The sequence below is a fragment of the Cupressus sempervirens genome, chromosome 11, assembly GCF_028749045.1.
Source record: "Cupressus sempervirens isolate cs-2001-9-10 chromosome 11, ASM2874904v1, whole genome shotgun sequence".
Classification (NCBI taxonomy): Eukaryota; Viridiplantae; Streptophyta; class Pinopsida; order Cupressales; family Cupressaceae; genus Cupressus; species Cupressus sempervirens.
Window position 1 is genome coordinate 799173663 of NC_143128.1, and position 20536 is coordinate 799194198.

The window sequence follows — 20536 nt, forward strand, 5'->3', positions numbered from 1 at the left end:
ACGCTATGTTTGGAACAAGAAAGTTACAAGAACTTGGAACATGAAAGACTTAAAACATTTTGGATATGGTCCAAATAACATTTCACATGTTATGGTTCAAAACACCCTCGGTACCTTCTCAGTGGATTTAGGAACTCATGGGGTTAAATTTGGCATCCTCAAATTGTATGCAGTTTACTTTAAGAAGAGAATATGCAAATTGAGCCATTTATCTCATTTTGTGTAAATGGATTTTTTAGCACTCTAAAGTGAATAGTGTAATGTAATGCACTACATTTTAGCAATAAATTCCTCATAACATGACCATTTCCTTCGAAGCAGTTTGAAAATAATGGATTCTTATGTGTTTGCCTTTGGTATGTGTTCTATTTATGCCATACATCTATTTAGTTTACATGCTATATGCGTGTAAAGTGGAGTGTCTAATACAATACATAATTTCCACATGCTGGTGGTACTCGTGTTTTATCACTACAATTTAGAAAGTTCTCATGTTATAATAGGTAACATTACAAGAGAGGGTAAACCTCAACACAGGAGAGGGTATACCTCTCTAAAAATGTGTTACTGTTTTTGAGCATTTTTATTGTGTATTTGTTCTCTGTAATTTGTTTTTAGGACTTACCATCTTTGTGAACATGATTACTTATCACCATCTCTTGGGCTACATTTGATTCAAAATGGATTAGGTTTAAAATTAAAATTAGTTAGTTAAAACTTTAACCAGTCAGTTCTTTTGAAGACTTGACTCCTCTAAGCCATGTGTAAGGCTGATTTAGGAGACAGAATATCTGAAATAGGGATGCAAGGAAAATCGAAGAGCAATACAAAAGTATAGTTCTTTTGTGCAATCCAAACACTCAAGAGAGTAACGTCAGCAGGCTAGCCAGAATAACCTTTCCTTTTTGGTTTGGACTGAAACAAGCACTGTGCAGTTGGGCTTCACAGGATAGCTGTATCTGAAGCTAAAATTTATTCTTTGGCTGATGAAATTGTTAAGCTCACAGGAACTGTAGGAACTGAAATGTTTGGAATTTATGTGTTTTGGGTTATGAAGGCTGTTGGGCTTATCTTCAAAGCATTCTTGTACGCTTGCTCAAGGGCTAATAAGATCAATTCAACTTGTGTGTTGGCTTTTGCAGTAAGCAAGCTCCTGAAATTGGCCATGTCAGAATAGTTGAGACCATAGAGTCTGTTGAAAATATGTAGCAGCAATAGAGATCTACTACGTCTGATAATTGATGCAATCTCCAAGTTTGATCTTCTGTGCATTCCTTAGCAATTTTGGTCTGCCTCATCAAGTATTTTGTTTGGTCCTTCTCTTTTCTCCACGATATTATTTGAATGTTCGATTCTGCTCCTGTATGATTGTGATTGGATGATCCTTTCTGCTCCTGTTATATGGATGTTCAATCTATCGGCACTGCCATTCTTGTCTTATCTCTTCTAGCTCCGTGTCTCATGACGCAGCAGTTGAGTCAGTTTATTATTTGCATATTTGTTGTTCAAAGGCATTGTTGAGGAGTCTACAGCTGTAGTGGAGTTCATTTAACATTTTTGGGTTATATTGTTTTGTTATGTTCCCATTGTGCCGTTTGAGTGTGCTGTTTCTTATCATAATTTAGTGGTGAATGTTTGTAATGGCAGAAGTACTCTCGTTTCCTATTTATTCATTCTTGGTTGATTTGGCTCAGGATTGTATTACGGCTCATTTCCTTGCAAAGGATTCATTTTTTCTTTACCTGAGTTTGCCAACAGTGAATAGAATTTTATTATTTTTCTAAGACTTATTATCGGCATCATTCCTTGCAGTCAATATAATTTATATGGTGTATGTGCAAAGCATTTGATAGATTATTTTTTCATGGGTAGATTATTAGTTCTATCCTGTATCGTGAACTGTATCTGATACTCTCTTTTGTTTGCATCCGATCATTGTGTGATCAATGAGCTGTGTTGATGCCTTATGACTGTAGTGTGGGCAAAGTCGAATCTGAGATTATTGATTGTCATGCTGAGGATGTTCACAAGGTGCAGATATTTTGTAATTGTTTTGGCAACTTGAATAAAGGTATCTTTATTTGTGGGCTGGGTTGTTTCCCTTGGAGAGGAGGGTTTTCCCAGGACAACCTCTTGTGAACTTGTGATTTTTTGATTTCTGTATTTCACTTGTTGGAATCTTATATTCTGGTTCAAAACTTAACAGAGGGGAGTTCCCATGAGATGGTGAAGAACTCTCTTTGCCGCCACCTATTGATTTTCACACCAATGTTAGCTTTAGTTGTCATTGGGTAGTCCAGACTTCCAACAAGGTGTCTGTTAATTCTACCTCATCATCTAATTTCAACCACAGTTTTGCTCCATGGGATTGTTGAGAGGTTTGCAATCTGACACTACAAATCTGCTTAGAATTTCACTAATATATTTAAATATTTTTGTTGGGTGCTGAACATATATTTGGGCAATTGAATCACATAAATACCCGAGCAATAATTTAGGTGCACCGATTAAGAATATTAATTTGCTACAATCTGTCATAGTTGCTTTCACTGCTTCTGGTTTCAATTGTGTCATTTTTTTGCTTCAACATTTTGGATCACACTCTGTGATCCATTATCAGTATCAGACTTTTGTATCCCAAGTTAGTAATTTCAAATTCTTTCTTTAATTTTTTCATAGTACATGCAGATATCTCTCAATTTTCTTGGAGGGCGGAATTTTTTTTCACACTTAAAAAAGGAAAAAGATACATAAAACTGTGACCCCAGAGGCCCACTAAGATGCCCAGCTCAAAAAAGCAATGAAACACGGGGACAAGTCCCCTGGCCCAAAATCCAGCATCCATGTGGTCTAGCTGTTTCATGGATGGTGGGACATTGAGGGGATGTCCCCATCCTGTATCCAGTATCTTCTTAAACCTCCAAAATGCCAGGAAATGCCCCAGGTTGTTTGAGACCGGCTAGCCATATCCGGTACAGCATGGGGACGCTTCTGAGCTTTACAAAACAACAAATAAATTTTCCTCTTTAATTTTCTTTGCTTCTATACCTCTGCATGAGAGTCAAAATAGTAAATTTAAATTTCAAATGTATGAGAATCAAAACAGCCATTCTGATTTCAAATGTATGAGAATCAAAACAGCTATTCTGATTTCAAGTGTATGAGAATCAAATATTTTCAATGAAATATACATTAAAAGTTACAGTTGTTTAATATTTTGTTTATTCTTGAGTTTTGAAATTAAAAAAGTGCACTATTTGATTTCATTGTATGGTTGTTGTTTATTTGCTTTGAAAATATTTACTGTTTGGCACTTTCCATAGTGTCTATCACTAGAGGATCGACTTCTGGCAGAGGGTGATAGTGACTTGGATGGTTCTGAACTTCTGAGTCCTTCGACATTGATAGCCCCAATGGGGAGTAGTTTCACAATCTGTTGTTTTGATGTTTGAGACTGCTGTTATAATGCTTTATTGAAATTTATTGTGCTGTTATACTTCTGCTCTTATGGCTTATTTATATATCGATATTGCTGATATGAGTTATTAACATAACTCTCTCTTTATCTTTCTCTCTATATTATAATAATATATTAAAAAAAAATCATATAGTTCTTCATTTTTAAATTTTTGTACTACTACTCCCCGCTGACCCCTAAAAGTGGCCCAAAAGTGCATACCCCGCTGTCCTTCTGTTCTCCTGCCCTCATACTCAAAATACCGTGGAACTTCGTTAAAAACTTGTATGTTCAATTTCGATTTTACGAGTTATCACTTCTTTTGAGCTAAGTTGCCGATTCGTATGTGGATGCAGTTGTGCAAATGCATGTTTCGTTTTTAGGCTTTTGGATGCGTTTGGATGTGCGTATGTATGTATACATACATACATACATACATATACATATACATATGCATATATACATATATATTATGCAAAGTTCTTCATTTTTAAATTTGTGTACTACTACCCCCTGCTGACCCCTACAAGTGGCCCAAAAGTGCATACCCTGCTGTCCTTCTGTCCTCCTGCCCCCATACTCAAAATACCATGGAACTTCTGTAAAAACTTGTATGTTCAATTTTGATTTTACGAGTTATCACTTCTTTTGAGCTAAGTTACCGATTCGTGTGTGGATGCGGTTGCACAAATGCATGTTTTGTTTTTAGGCTTTTGGATGCGTTTGGATGTGCGTATACATACATACATACAGACATATATATATATATATATATATATATATATATATATATATATATATATATATATATATATTATGCAAAGAAATGCAAGAAATATACAAAATTAAATCATTTGATAGTATGATAATTCACCATTGATCAAGATTCAAGATATTTCATATTTGATAGTTCACAAATGTTTGATTGCAAGAGATTGTAGATGCTTATATGGTTGACCATAGAGGTAGTGTCATGCAATAACTCCCATGTCGTATTGGTCTAAAATTGCAATTGAACTAAGTTTGCTCCCGAAGCAAATAAGCCAAATTCTGTCTTAACTTTTTTGTGCATGTCATCATCTTGGAAGAGTCCTGCAAAAGCTTTCTAGTACCCATTAGCAACTTCATCCACATATGGTGTTACTCTATCTGTTATAGCAAGTATTTGCTCACTATTGTACCTCAGAGATAAGGCATATGCAAGGAGGTGTAATGGGCTGTTCATCCTCTCCCAACAATGATGAATGAGACTTTCCCCTTTATTGCAAAAAGTTTCACATTCTGTGGCATCATTCTCATGTGTTTGTATGGCAAGTTTCACCTTCTCAATCATTGTGTCGATGCCATCATACACATACCCCATACAAGGATAAATGTATCAGCAAAGTAGAGCATAGTTATGCTAGGCTTGGTGAAATCCAATACAAATTGCGCATTAGCCCACCAACTGTCATCCAAGACCAATGCCTTAACGTTTTGGGCCCTCTCTAAATTCGAAGCCTTTCATATACCCCACTGGTTAGAAATAACCATTTGGCTCAACACCCTTTGAAGCTTGACAAGTCATTTCATAACAACAATATGAGATGCAAATGGACTCAACAACCTAAGCAAGTTAACAACAATATGTCAATAAATATCAAGCAAAGCTATATACAATTTGATAATTGAACATGACAAAATTTATTCAAATTAAATAAATAAATTAAACTTAGTAATTACAACCTTCAACAACTCCAATTTGGAGAATGATTTGATAATCGATTGTGACATGTGATGGTTTGTCACAAACATTTGTATCTACTCGCCCTCTTGGTATATTTGTTTCACCCAATCTATTTAAGTGCAAATTTGTTGCATGACCAAGTTGAGGGAGTGTACGGTGCATGGTTTCCAAAAAATATGGGCATACCAGCCCTCAACTAACACACCTGCACCCCTGCAAATTTTGGCATTGCCTATAATCACTTGGAGCACATTATCTGCAAATTTTGGCATTGCCTATAATCACTTGGAGCACATTATCACTACCTACCATCTCTATGCCCTTAATGAGAATTTTGGAAATGAATTGTGAATCTTTTACTTCCCCTTTACAATCAATTTCCTTCAAAAACATTGCCCCTTCGGTGGACACTACAATCACTTTAATCAATGGGTGGTTTCTTATATCTTTCCATCCATTAGAAACAATAGAAACAACAAAAGTTTTCCAAGAATTTATAATTGATTGGATATCTCTCTCTATGAAATTCGTCTCTTTTTGCAATAGAGTGGAACACACTTTGGCAATAGAGTTGGTGCTTTATTGATGGCTGCCACCATTTCCTTCCAATATGGTGACCTCACCAAGTTGAAAGGAAGACCATTGGCATAGAGGCAACATGCAGTAGCTTGATCAACAAACTCTCTTGCCTCCATTTTAAATGTGGTGTCCAATGGACCTGTTTTGCGGGCAGTAATTTCTACTTCTTCCTTTTCCTCTCCTGGTACTTGAATTTGTAGGAATGGATGTTTGGACGATACAATTGGTTCAGTGAGTAGTTGCATTTTTTTCTTTTCGGATGGAGATTGATAAGAACTTTGTTTTTATCTTTTAACCAATTTATCAACAACTTGTTCGTTTGCATATGAAGCTATTTGTGCATTAGGCATCCCCTTTCCATCTTTACCTGTACATATTCCCATTCCATGGCCAAAAAGGCCCGTATTATTGTTTGCCTTTTTTACTTTGAGAATAATTATACTTTTAAGTATATGAGCCACCTCTTGAAACTTGTGATTTTCTTGTGGTATGCCTCCATAAAGGGAATCCTGCATCAATTTTTAAACTATTGACTCCTTGTCCTCCCACTGAACTTTGACTGCTGGTGATTGCCATTCTTGCACATTACAATCTAATTTCTTGCTATGATAAGAAATTAAATAAATTTAAATTAGAAAAATTCTGCGAACATCAAGCATACATGTGCAATTAAATGATATAAAAATACTAAAATAGATAGCTAAACTCGTTTTTTTATTTCTTTAAAGATGAAAAAAACTTGAAAAAATTAATGAAAATCTCAAAAAAATGATTAAAGGATTTAAGAATGAGATCAAATGCTTATCTTAGATGCTTAAAACTCCTTTGTGGAAGCTATCTCTCACCCCACGAACAATCCTCTTCATAAACAATCACCTTGCCTTCAAAATGCCAAAATGGAGACCAAATGAGAAGAGAGCCTAGCTGCAAACAAAATGAGATGAAAAATCATTGAATGGTCTCTTTTAGGGCCATTTTAGGGTTTGGGAGCCAAAAAAGAAAAAAATAGTTTTATAAGCCTTTACCAATTTTTTTTCACGCTTCTATAAGAATCTTATTTACGTTAAGTTCTCCCCTCTGATCAGTGCTGTTTCTGGCAGTGGGACTACAACAGCACATGTTTAATGTGCTTTAAGTCATTTTAGGGCAAAATTTGGCATTTTTCCCTGCTGGGCCCATGAATGCTCAAGGAGGCGAAGGAAAGCCCTGTGGATGCCTCCTGATGTGCATCCATACAGCTTCCATGCCTGTTTCTGTCTCCCCCAGAATCTGCTTCTGCCTCCACTGCTTTCCTAGGTGCATCAGTATCTTAGCTAGTTGAATTTAAGACTTGTTTTAGCCTATCTACCAATAAAGACAAAAACAAACAGTAAAGTTATATATCATGACCTGTTAGCCACTCTCCATAGTGGCTACCACTAGAGGATCCACTTCTGCTAAAGGGTGATAGTGACTCGGATGGTTCTCAGTCTTTGGATATCGATAGCCCCATGAGGATTAGTTTTACAGTCTGTGATATTTTGATGTTTGAGACTGCTGTTAAAATGCTTAACTGAAATTTATTATGCTGTTATACTACTGGTCTTATGGCTCATTTACATATTGATATTGTTGTTATGAGTAATTGACATAAATCTCTCTTCTCCTTTTTCTCTATAATATGATAATATATTAAAAGAAATGCATATATATAAGTGTGTGTGTGTGTCCCTGGCTGTCCCCTATAAATGGCCTTCTAGGAAATGCCCCAGAAGTGCATAATACCCTTCTGTCCCTGTGTCCCTATCACTGAAATGCTGTGGAACATTTTAAAAAGCTTTAAATTATGCTGGCCAATTTTCAATTTTAATGTTATTAGTTTTCATTATTTTAACATAGATTAGTTGAATTAAAGACTTGTTTTAGCCTATCTACCAATAAAGACGAAACAAACTGTAAAGTTATACAGCACTACCTGTTTGCTGAGGCTGATTATTCAACACGTGCAAGCGTAGACTATTCCAATGCCAAATATGGATGTCGAATCCCAGCTGTTCAGCACTAACTTTATATTTGAAAACCCATGTAAATCAGATTTGCAACTTCAATCGGCTTAGTTAACCCTCACAGGGCTGCTACATATTTTCAAATGCAGCATGAACAATGGATTTGAATAGTTTTACCCCAAATATGTCAATTATAAATGTGGGGGTCTTGCCTCATCTGGCAGATTGAGGCCACATATTTTTTGCCGCAGTGTACAGCTATACCTGACTCTCTTCCAAATGATAACTCCATTACAGAAACATCCGATCTCTACGCATTATATTTTGTTGATGTGGTTTTTCTTTACACAATATTTACGAGTCTTCTCATCTCAAACTCTTGTAACCAAAGATCGTATTTGAAATTTCTATAAAACAAAATATATTACCTCAGTTGATTTTGACTCACTTTTTCGAAATTGTATAATTTTAATCAGGCAATTAACTTTACCGGCTTAATTAAACCCCCACAGTGCTGCTTCATATTTTTAAATGCAGCATGAATGATGGATCTGAATAGTTTGTGCCCAAATATATCAATTATAAATGTGGAAGTTTTGCCTCATCTTGCAGATTGAGGCCACATTTCTTCGCCACAGTCTACAACTATATTTGACTGTATTCTAAATGATAACTCCATTACAAAAACATCTGATATCTACGCATTATCTTCTGTTGATGTGGTTTTTCTGTACATTACATATATACGAGTCTTCTCATGTTAAACTAATGTAACTAAAGATCCTAGTTGAAATATCTGGAAAGCAAAACATTTTACATTGGTTGATTTTGACACATTTTAGTAATTGTATAATTGTAATCAGGCAATAAATTTGGCATTATTGGTTTCCGTTTTTATGTTTAGTTCATTTTAATGTTTAGTTCAAATTGTTGCAATTCTTTTGTGTTTCTGATTTCTGCCTTAATTTAATATGGATATGATAGCCTGTTCTAATTGGTCCTTGTTTTTGGGTGGCAATGTTCCAGAGGAGGATTCAGAGACAGACACTGAGGAGTCAGATGTTAGTGGCTCTGATGGTGAAGATACATCCTGGATATCATGGTTCTGCAATTTAAGAGGCAATGAGTTTATTTGTGAAGTTGATGATGAGTATATTCAAGATAACTTCAACCTCAGTGGACTTAGTAGTCAAGTCCCGTACTATGAACATGCCCTTGACTTGATTTTGGATGTAGAATCTGCAAATGGTTAGTACATTAATAACATTTGTTTTATTATAACTTCATATCGCATTATATTTTATAAGTTTATTGCGTAGCACTTATTTAACTTTTATGCTAGCGATTTGACATCTGCTAATACCTTTGTTATATGTTATGTATTTATTAGAAAAAAATATTCTCTATTTTATTTGTTGGTTTTTTGCTTTAGGCCTCTTTTGGTGTTTTTTTCCCATGTTTCATGGAGTTTTTGGACAAGGGAATGGATAAAGGGAGGGGGGGTTTTAAGTAAAATTTGTGGATATGGCAGCTAGCAGTGCTAGTACTATGCATATAAACACAATATATGCTTTTTGATGGACAAATTTGAGGTTCTATCTGCATCTGCTCCCTAAGGGAGAATTATTACAAAAGACATATACTGGACACAAAAAATTACTATTGCTATAATAATTAAACTGGGAAGCTTAAACCAAACATTACAATAGTGAAAAAGCTACCTAGCGCTCAACATGCTTTCTATCCTCTTTTTCTTGTGGGTTTTAAGTTCTAAATTCTCATCCCTTTCATTACAGGGGATTTCCCCCTCTATTTAATCCAAAAAGCACAACCATTGAGGTAGACACTTGGGAAGCATGATACTCCTCTGTAAAAAGCTTACTTAATAGCAGTAGTTTACAGCTACGATAGAACTTAAAATCCTTTTCTAATCTACCAAAGGCTCAAACATTTTGGTCGCTTAGGTGCAGATTTAAGGGGAGAGGAGTTCACATCCAAAGTTGGGCTTTGGGCAAATGATGGGTAGCCACTCAGGGGTAGCTTTCCTAAGGAATCTGTACCTTTGGATAACGAATACTCTTGCATGGGGCTATCAACATTTAAATGAAATGTTAAGCACTTTCCTACTAGGATGCCAATCTAGGGGACTTCTTGATTTTCCAAGGCATGGATATAACAGATGTCATCTTTAGTAGGTTTAGTTTATTATTTAGATTCTATTTTAAATATTCCTTTAATGATTATTTCATTTTGAAACATTGTCTTGTACTTTTCTATTTAAGGAGACTTTATCTCCATTGTTTAATAGTGAAATATCAAACTATCAAGTTTTTTCGGTCTAACTCCCTCATGGGAGGGCCAGGGTTATGTGGGTTGCATGTACTTGTATGTTGCTTGCAAATGCTGTTTTCTACACAAACTGTTTTCTTGCTTTACTGTGTGATGAAGGTTGGCCATTTTCTACGGTCATTTACCACTCAAAGTCTGATGGTTTGCCACGTAAGGTATTTTTGATTGGTTGTTTAAAGTTTTGTTTGCCACAGCTGTGACCTGCTTTTTGCTGTGTGAGCATTTTCCATGATTTTGTCCTAAAAATCATGATGGTGGGTTTTTAATATTTTCCCACAAAAACCATTGGGGTGGGTAGGCTTTCTGATTTTGTACCCCACAAAAAATCACGGTGATGGGTTTTCTTATTTATGTTTTAAAAGAAAAATGTTAGTGGGCCGGTTTTCTCATGCCCCCCTGCAGTCTTGTTTTGCTGTACACTCTTCCCCTTATTTTCTGATGAGCCTTTTTGAGGCCTATTTCTAATTTTGCATTAGTTCCTGGATATCCCCTTTTGAGTATGTCTTTCCTTACAGCTCCATTTTCCTTTTTCATTTTTTCTATCAGAAACTTAAGAATTCTTCATTCTATCATGTCTTCCATCCTCCCCCCAAATCCAATATATTTGCCTTCGGTCATGTTCTCTTTCCAAATCCCCAGCACATGTCGTAATGTCAAATTCTGTCTTGTCTTGGTGCCATAAATTTTCCAGGTAGGAGTTTCCCACCAAAGATCTTTGTTCAAATTTTACATGCAGATCCACATTGTGGCCGCACTATTGTTGTTGTGGTGGATATAAAAGAATGAACAGATCCATTCAGGCATCATCGACAATTACTTTACACAAAGCCCTATCTAAAAAATGATTGATCAATTGTGTTCATGTGTGAGATTCAGAGAACAAATCCCCTTTTATTTTGGAAGTGAGAGGACGAAATCCCTTTGGTTTGAAGCCGTCTCAATTCAGAAGTTCCGTAGGAGCTACATTGATCACAGATTTCAGCCACAACATAGTGGGTCAATTTGCTGTTGTCTTGGATATGACATGAAAGTTTAATTCTGTTGTAAGTTTGTAATTTCCAATGTTCCAAGCAATTTCAATGTCACTCAGTTTTAATTTGTAATAAGAGAAAGTCAAGATTTATATCTGATATTTTTGTTTGTCAATCATACTGTGATGATAATGATAACGTGTAACAGGAATTAAATCTGAGTTATTCATAATCTGACTTAAATAGTGTCATTTGATATCATTGTTTTACATAACAAGCATTTGTAGGAGGTCAAAATCAGATCTGTATAAGTGTTTTGGCCTGGGCCATTACATAAAGTGAAAAATGCAACATAACATTTAATGTAGCTGCAAGAGGTCATGATAAAGCTATGTCTCATAAGATATTAAGGCTGTAAAAGAAGGTTTAACTAAGAATAAAAACATATGGAAGGAGATTCCTGCCAGTGTTAAAGATGTGAGGTCAGCCCACCAATGTGGACAGAGAGCATCTAAGATTCCTTTTGAGTTTTTGCCATTTCATAATATTACATGCCACACACTGATGTGCATAGTTTGGAACACAACTCTGTGAATTCTTGTGGAATTCTAATTCATGTGGTTAGGTTAAAAAATAATCTATGTTATGTTTGTAAATTCAAATATTATATTGTGATTTTTCATAATTTTTCCCATAAGAATTCTAGGAGGGCTTTATAATTTGTCCATAAAAAAATTATTGTTGATTTTGTGCAATTTTTCTGCCTCAAAAATCATTTCGTAAAAGGGTTTTGCCATTTTTCGACAAAAATGAAGTTTTGTATATTGATCTGTCTCAGATTTGGTGTTGGGTTTTGATCTATTTTTTTTCTTAAAATCTTGTTTGATTTTTTCAAACTAATCTTCAAAAGTTCTTTCCAGGTTTTGCATATATTGTCCTAAAAAATCATGGGTTCTCGTTTGGAGGGTTTTCTAAATTTTCCACAAAAAAAATGCCATTTTTTGAAAAAAAATTGTGCTTTGTAGACTTCAGTTTTAGGGTTTGGTGTTTTTCTCCATAAAAATTGTGTTTCTTGCAGTTTATTTTGCAATTTTTGATAAAATTGTATTTGGAGGGTTTGCTGATTTGGGCACAAAATTGTTGTTTCAAGTTTTTTTGGTTTCAATAACTGATCTCAAAGGGATAGCTTTGTTACCCAACATCAGGTTGAACGGATTTGAGTACTTTGTCATTTCTAAAAGTTTTGTAGATTCAAGGAGGGTCTCAACAACAGGCTCATGTTGCAAAGTCTTTTGAAGAGTAGGAGGCAGCCTTCTATACTTTTTTTGTAGTTGGCATGATGATTGTTAAGGCAGGTTATTAGAATGATAATATCTCTAATGGTCATATATAGTATGTTTAGTTTTATTAGTTAGTTTCCATTTTTTGGTATTTAGTTAACGATTATTTAGCTTAGAAACATTGACTTGTACTTTTATGTTTAAGAATACGACATCTCCATTGTTTAATATCAGAAATCATACTTTTCTGTTTATAACATTTCAAAGGTTGATATACACTTTAGACCATAGTTGCATGGGTACTTGTACTTACACCCCTAGGATAAGCACCAGGTATTGGTATGCGTAACTTGTACCATGTACTCATTGGAGAGCATCACAGCAAACAACATTAATTAAGACTTATGATTTTTTTTTTTGTTTGTGTATCATCTTGATGCTTAGCAGACTTATTTCAATATGCAATTACTGATCAATTCGGAACTTTGATACAAGGATTCTATGCCGTTCAAATTTGTGTACTTAATCTTCAAAGTTAATGATTGACAGTAAATGTCATCACGATTCTTCTTTAGAATACTCAATGTCATAATATCTTCAGATTTTTTATAAAGTATTAAATTATATAAAAAACTCAACATACCCAATGTAACCTGTCTTTTCTTTTGAAAAAATAGCCTTAGCCATACCCATCTCCAAAGTACCCAAGTACCCTGCGTCTCCGTGCAACCTTTTTGAGTTTGGACTAAATTGCTATGGGAAGGTCCTTTGACATATCCAACTTTACCAAAATTTGTGCAAAGGTAGGTTCAGAAAGATACGATGCATAGAGGAGATGAAAATAAAATTACCTTGAGTTACCAATACACTCCAATTAAGAAGAAAGCACAAAGACACAGTTTATAAATCCCTTCTCAGACTGGTGAAGCTGCTGAGATTTCCGTGAGAGTTTTAAGATTTGGGAACCATGGCTTTAGATAGAGGCACACTACACCAGATCCACAGCTTTTCTGCAAGAATAAACTTTGTCAGCCTAGGATACTAAAGCCTTGATGGCAAAGAGAAATAACTACAGCTTCGGAGAGAGTTTTTGGTCATTCACTCGTGTACATCTGGAATTTTTCTTAAAAATTAAATGACGTGAACCAGAACTCAATCTGGGCATGTGTATTGACTTTCTCTGCTACATCAATCCACAATTCCAAGAACAAAATTTTCTCTGTAACTCATTGATGTCATTCAAATGAAAAGGCTTCTTAGAGTTGTGGGAAACCTTCAGTTACACAAGTCTCTTCCAATAGCTGCTGCATGCCTCAAAGCTCCTACAAAAGATGCAAATTATTTCTTAGAGGAGGCAATACAAATATCAGAAGACATACCAACTGCCTTTCTAGAAACCCTAATGGTGAAAAGAGGATAAAAATGCCTGAGGTAGCAGAGCTTTCCAACTTATTTTGAGTGTCCAGAGAAGCATCCCTGCTTTCCTCATTCAGCAGAGAGTTATAAAGCTCTTTAACTGGCAGCTTTGATTTCATCCACTGAAGCTCTTTACCTAAAGCTGAGGTATGATGGTATCCTCTTCGGAGACCTTTGGGATGATCCCTGTTATCTCCTTTCTGACAACCTCCCAAGTCTTCCGTAGAGAATAAATTACTGTAGAAATCGAAGAAGGCCTTCAGAATATCCTCCTGAGAAGTAAGAGAGAGACCTTCTTCACAGATGCAAGAAATTTTGTCCAGTGTATGAAAGAAGAATTTAGACCCTCTATCACCCAAATTCAACCAAGTGATCCTAGCTCTCACTCTGGCACCTCTGATCTTTCTATTGTGAACTTTTCTGAGAGAATCTCTACAGAAGGCAAAGCCGTCCACCAGCCGTGCATCTGAAGGATTATCTTGTGCAACTTTTTCTGCGTATTGAAGGGATTCAAACAAACAACCTTCCTCTCTCCTAGCGTCCTTGGCCTTCTTTCTTCCCACTGCCTTAAACATATTCTACCACGATTTCGTTGTTTGCACCCATCTATCAACCTCATTACTATGTCTCACAAAATGTTTGTTGTACCAATTGATGATATTGATAGAAGACAAGACAGCCTCATCTTGCAAGAGAGAGGAATTAAGAGAGAACCCCTGTTTCTTACTAGTTCCTTCATCCTGGCTGGGGATCAGTAGAATACTGAAATAGATAGGATGGTGGTCTGAGAGAGAGAAGGGAAGGACTTTAACACAATTATCATCAAGGGGCGTTTGAAACTGAAAAACTGTTTGTTCAGGAATCTATCCAACCTACAATATACAAGATATCCTCTTTTCATCTCTCTGAAAATTAGACCAAGTATAGCACACCCCTTTGGATTCCTCCTTCAGTTGCACAGGAGGATCAAATAGGTTGAGTTTGCTCACCATTCTGTTCTGAAAGAATATTTCATTTCCTGTTTACTCAAATTTCAAGCCTTCATTCTTATCTTGGGGTCTGTCAATCATATTGAGATCCCCAACAAGCACCCAAGGTATTCTATCTAGTTCTGAAATCCATTTCATTATAGTCATTAGGGGCATACACAGAGCAGATTCCAAATTCTGTTTTGTCATATATCTTTTTAGCCCACACCACCCTATTGCAGGGGGAGTAACCCCAACACTTGACATACTTCTTCCAAGCAGGACCAATACGTATAGAGGTTCCCACATTGCCTTTCAGGTGCCTGGTTGAGAAAGCTACAACATCGTTCCATATGCATTTTAATGCAATGTCCAAGGTAAAGCCTACCGATTTAACTTCTTGAAGCATAAGGACATAATATCCTTACACATTCTTAGAAATCTCTTCACAACAAGTTTCCTATCAGAAGACTCAAGCCCTCTGACACTGTAGGAAGCACAATTCAGCTTCATCCCATAACTACTTAGTCATCAGTCTCCATGGGAGCCAGAAAGCTCTGGAAGCAGTAGTGTAGTTTGTTCTTAGGGGTCTTAGCAGGCTTGGGGTTATTGTTAATAAGAAGGTACTTTTTAGCGTGAATGCTGATGGTACTCCTATGGGTGAGTATCCTAGCAGCATTGGAGACATGTTTCACTGGTTGTGTGTCACATTCATGACAGAGTTTGTCATTGATGTCAACATTCTGGATATTCTGTAAAGACTGGCAGAACAACAAACAGAGTTTGGCTTCACGCAGTTTGAGGATTGAAGAACAGCTTATGCGCACGTGGGATTATATTTTTGATATGTCTAGATGCTACAACTAAGAGCGCATATGAAAATATGAAGGATTTGGTGAAGGCAGCCTTCAGATAGCATTTCTGGAAAGCAGGTACTGATGTTTGGATTTTATCTCCTAACAGAGATGGAATCTGGTCGAGCAAACATAGATAGAAGTTGAAGACATGCTGAAGATGCTTTGGTTAAACACGCATAATCAAATGATCAGCGAGTATGAAGTTATGAAGACTCTGAGATGACAGATTACTTGTAATTGTGAAAAAGATGTAATGTTGTATTGTAACATGTATTCTAATATCTTAAGTTGGTCCTATATTATTATTATAAATTGGGAAAGCCTCAAGGCCGACTCAATAATTTATTCTAGGACATGGTATAAAAGAAAGATTATTTCCTTGGATGTAAAGTGTGATATGCAGTCTGATGGAACTCTAAATTTTTGCAAAATTTAGAGTCCCAAATGCTATGCCAAGGGGAGAATCTTCATATTCACTAGGAACAAGGAAGTGTTTTGATCATAACAAGATAGCAATGTAAATATATGTATCATTCACTTTTATCCATTGAGAAATTAGTATCAGGGTTGCAGGTTCAGATTGTTCAAAGCATTATGACTTGGGGATACTTATATATATATTGGTGTCCATGATTTTATTAAATGAAGTGATAATAATGGTGTAATAAGAGTGAACAGAGCAGTGAACAGAAATTGACCGTTATAGAAGCAGCAGTGGTATGTATGTACAATGAGGGCAGTATATATTGTGTATATTTTCAATCAGTAAGTATAAGACAATGACTTCACAAGTCATAGTCCCAAGTGCCATGCCAAGGGGAGAATCTTCATATTCACTAGGAACAAGGAAGTGTTTTGATCATAACAAGATAGCAATGTAAATATATGTATCATTCACTTTTATCCATTGAGAAATTAGTATCAGGGTTGCAGGTTCAGATTGTTCAAAGCATTATGACTTGGGGATACTTATATATATATATTGGAGTCCATGATTTTATTAAATGAAGTGATAATAATGGTGTAATAAGAGTGAACAGAGCAGTGAATAGAAATTGACCGTTATAGAAGCAGCAGTGGTATGTATGTACAATGAGGGCAGTATATATTGTGTATATTTTCAATCAGTAAGTATAAGACAATGACTTCACAAGTGATAGTCGACAGTGCCAAGGATAATTTACAAACCACATCAGCTATGGAAGGAGACATGGACGTACAAGATTGGAATCATCCCTCCCAACTCAGAGTTTTACATTGACACTATGGAAGTGGTTTGCAAAGATTTGAATAAATAGTTCATTCTGATGCAATAGGATCTGTGAGAGGAGTTGCGAATGTGCATCTCTCTTCTCAAACATATATCGATGCAGAGACTATATCAAAGATGACTTCTTTCAGCAGTACCAAGTTCCAGTTGACAGGAGGTAATGATGTTTATTGCATTGAATACAGAATAAATAGTTGTTGAACTGAAATGTGGCAATTGATAAGCATTCAGTAATATAGCTTGAGATAACACACCATACTGATGATTACGTTAAAGACTACACACCAGCAACTGCTTATTATTTGGGCAAAAGTATATTGTGCTGAGGTCTGGAAAATAAGTACAATCTTGCCTTCAAAGTTTGTTTCAGATGTAGAGAAGAACAAACATCAGTATCACAATGTGAAAAGAAGAAGTCTGATTGGATTATAAATAGTGTTTGTTCCCATCACATGACTAGAGATATGATTAAGTTTGTTGAACTCAAAAGCTATGACGGAGGAGTAGTTAGAGGTTGAAATAATGCAACCTGTCATATAAAAGGAAAAGTATCTGTTACACTTGATGGAAAGACTAACATTGATGATGTTTACTTTGTGGATGGTTTGAAACATAATCTTTTGAGTGTTGGACAACTAGTTGACAAGGGATATCAGTTGCAGTTTTCAGATTAGACTTGCATTATCAAAGAAAAAAATAACACATTGATTTTTACTGGTACAAGGACAAGAGGTAATGTATTTCAGTTGAATCCTATTGAGATGACATGTTTAGTTTCTAAAGGGGATGACAGTTGGTTGTGTTATAAGAGATTTTGTTATAACATTGTAAAGGTCAGCACTACATTTGCAGTTAGAGATTTGCCTAAGATTGTGAAAGCTACTAACACGGTATGTAAGGAATGTGTAATGGCAAAACAAAACAAAAGTTGGAGATTGTTCACACAGACTTGAGTAGTGCTTCAAAGACGAACATTTTATGGTGAAAGGTATTTAATGATTTTTTTTTACTATTTCATTAGAATGATGTGGGTAGCATTTCTTAGAGAAAAATCTGAAGCTTTTGAGAAATTCAAGAGATTCAAGAGTAGAGTTGAGAATGAATCTGTTTTGAAGAGTAGATGTTTGAGATCTGATAGAGGGGGAGAGTTTGCTTCAAATGAGTTCAACAATTTTGGTGAAGATAATGTTATAAAAAGACAACTTTTAGATCCTAAGACACATGAACAGAATGGGACAACAGAAAAGAGAAACAAAACAGTAACAACGGCAGCAATGGCAATGATGCTTGAAAACAATATATCAAAAATCCTTTGGAGAGAAGTAGTAAATATAATAGTATTCACTATGAACAGAGTACAAATCAAACAAGGCACTGGTAAGACATCTTATGAACTTTGGTTTAGACATACACCTTGTGTAAAGTATTTCAAAATCTTTGGAAGTAAATGTTACATAAAAAGAGATGATGATGTTGAAAACTTCAATTCAAGAAGTGATGAAGGTATGTTCCTTGGGTATTCATTGGAAAGCAAGGTGTATAAATGTTTTAATCAAAGAACTAAGACTATTGTTGAGAGCGCTAATGTGAGAGTTGACGAAAAGTTTAGAATTCATGAAAGGTTACTTGATTTTGATTCTGATGAAGAGACTAATCGAAGGCCTAATAGAGGAAAAGTTGAGGAAGAATTATTTTATGAGACTGATATTGATTAGCAGAATGAAATTCAAAGAGAAGTACATAGAGAACAGAGAAAAGAACCTAGAACTGAACCTAGAGAAAAAATTAGAGTTGAGACAGTGACATCGAATAGAAATTTGATAAAGAATCACCTTGTTGAACTGATCATTGGTAGCAAAGACATAGTAGCTATGACAAGAAACAAGGTTTAAGAAGAACTATGCTTAATTTCTCAAGTTGAACCTAAGAATGCTGATGAAGCTTGCAAAGATGATTATTGGATAAAAGCTATGAATGAAGAACTAGAGTAGATTGAGAAGAAGAAAACATGGGAATTGGTGTTAGAAATACAATCCACCAATATAATTGGGGGGGCAGGGGTGGTTATCCAACTATTATCACAATTATCAACCTTAATCAAACTTAACCATGTGAACAATATAATCAGAAACCACAGCAAGATACTCATGCACAATAGCACCAGATATGTTAACTAAAGAAACCCTTGATTAGAGGGAAAACCTCGGTGGGGATGATACATACAAGGTGATGTACTAATATAAATATTCCTTGTTAGAGGATGCACCCTGTGAAGAGTCTATAACAACATTCAATACATATCAGTTCCTATTAGGAGATTCCAACCCTGTTAGGAGATATGGAAGGCAGGTGGACGCACTGTCCAAACAGCTTCAAGGGCAAGACCAATGAACCCACTGTCCAATTGATCTTTGTATTATTCCTTGCAGAATAATAGAATAGAATTGTACTTCCTTCCTCATTCTTTGTCCTATCAACAGGAGTTCTGCTCCTTTTGATCTTGTAACCAGATTACAAATTTCGCATCCAATAATCCCTTGGATCGCTTACTCGCATGCACCTAACACTTCACTCCTCTTTGCACTTCGCATAGAACATATATTCAATTTGCATTTTACAAACAAGGAAAACATCTTTCCTTTATGCCCTATCTTCAAAATAATTCCTTGAGTCAGCTTTGAGGCTTTCCTAATTAATTAGAATAAGATAATTAATTAGTAGCACTGTCGGCTCACAGTATATAGAAAGCTTCACACGTGCGACTTTAGGACTTGCGCACTCGCTGACGTCACCACCAGACTGTCATCTGTTATTGGTTGAGTGCATCACTAGATTATATCTCTGTTAGAAGATATAATAGGATAATCAGAAATTGCTTTCCATGTACTTTATCTTTGCACTGCTCTTTGTAAATTACTTATAGCTTCTGTACATCTTCGATTTAGACTCTGCTCATTTAACCTCATCATCAGGACACAAGTTACAACATGTCCTTAAATGTGCCTTACTTGTATATCAAAACTCTGTCCATATAATTACGATCTCTCTCTGCTACTTTGCTAGTCTTCACAAACTTACTGCTATGTTGACATCAATGACAAACACAGTCATGAATGCAACATGTTAATACTCTCCAATTCTTAGGATATTCCCTTTCCCTCAAAGGGATACCATCAGCATTCATGTTAACAATTGGTTCCTCGACTTAAGGAGAAGAATGTTGTTGGAACTAAATGGGTATTTAGAAACAAGATGCATTTACAAGGTGAGGTTGTAAGAACAAAGCAAGATTGGTATGTAAAGGTTACTCGTAACAAGAAGGAATTGACTTTGAAGAAACTTTTGCACTTGTTGCTAGATTAGAAGTAGTAAGAATGTTTTTGGCATACACAACTAACAAGAATTTTATACTTTATCAAATGGATGCCAAATCAACTTTTCTGAATGTTGAACTAGACGAAGAGGTATACATTGAGTTGCTTGATGGTTTTCCTTTGATAGATAAAGAGGACATGGTTTGCAAATTTAAAAAGGCATAGTATTGACTAAAACAAGCACCTAGAGCTTGGTATGCAAGATTGGATAAGTATTTGACAAACTTGGGATTTTTAAAAGGCAATGCTAATGGTAATTTATATTTGAGAAAGAATGGCAGTGGCTTATTGATTGTTGAAGTGT

At 35.6% G+C, this 20536-nt stretch overlaps 1 protein-coding gene across 2 annotated transcripts in view; it reads left to right on the forward strand.

Moving 5' to 3' along the window:
* Positions 1 to 20536, forward strand: part of LOC149531997 (putative casein kinase II subunit beta-4) — a 52787-nt gene that overhangs the window by 16007 nt on the left and 16244 nt on the right. For both annotated transcript variants that reach the window (XM_089809119.1, XM_089809120.1), the window contains exon 3: positions 8774 to 8995. In XM_089809119.1, coding sequence (XP_089665245.1) covers positions 8774 to 8995 — 222 coding nt within the window. The remainder of the gene's footprint in view (positions 1 to 8773; positions 8996 to 20536) is intronic.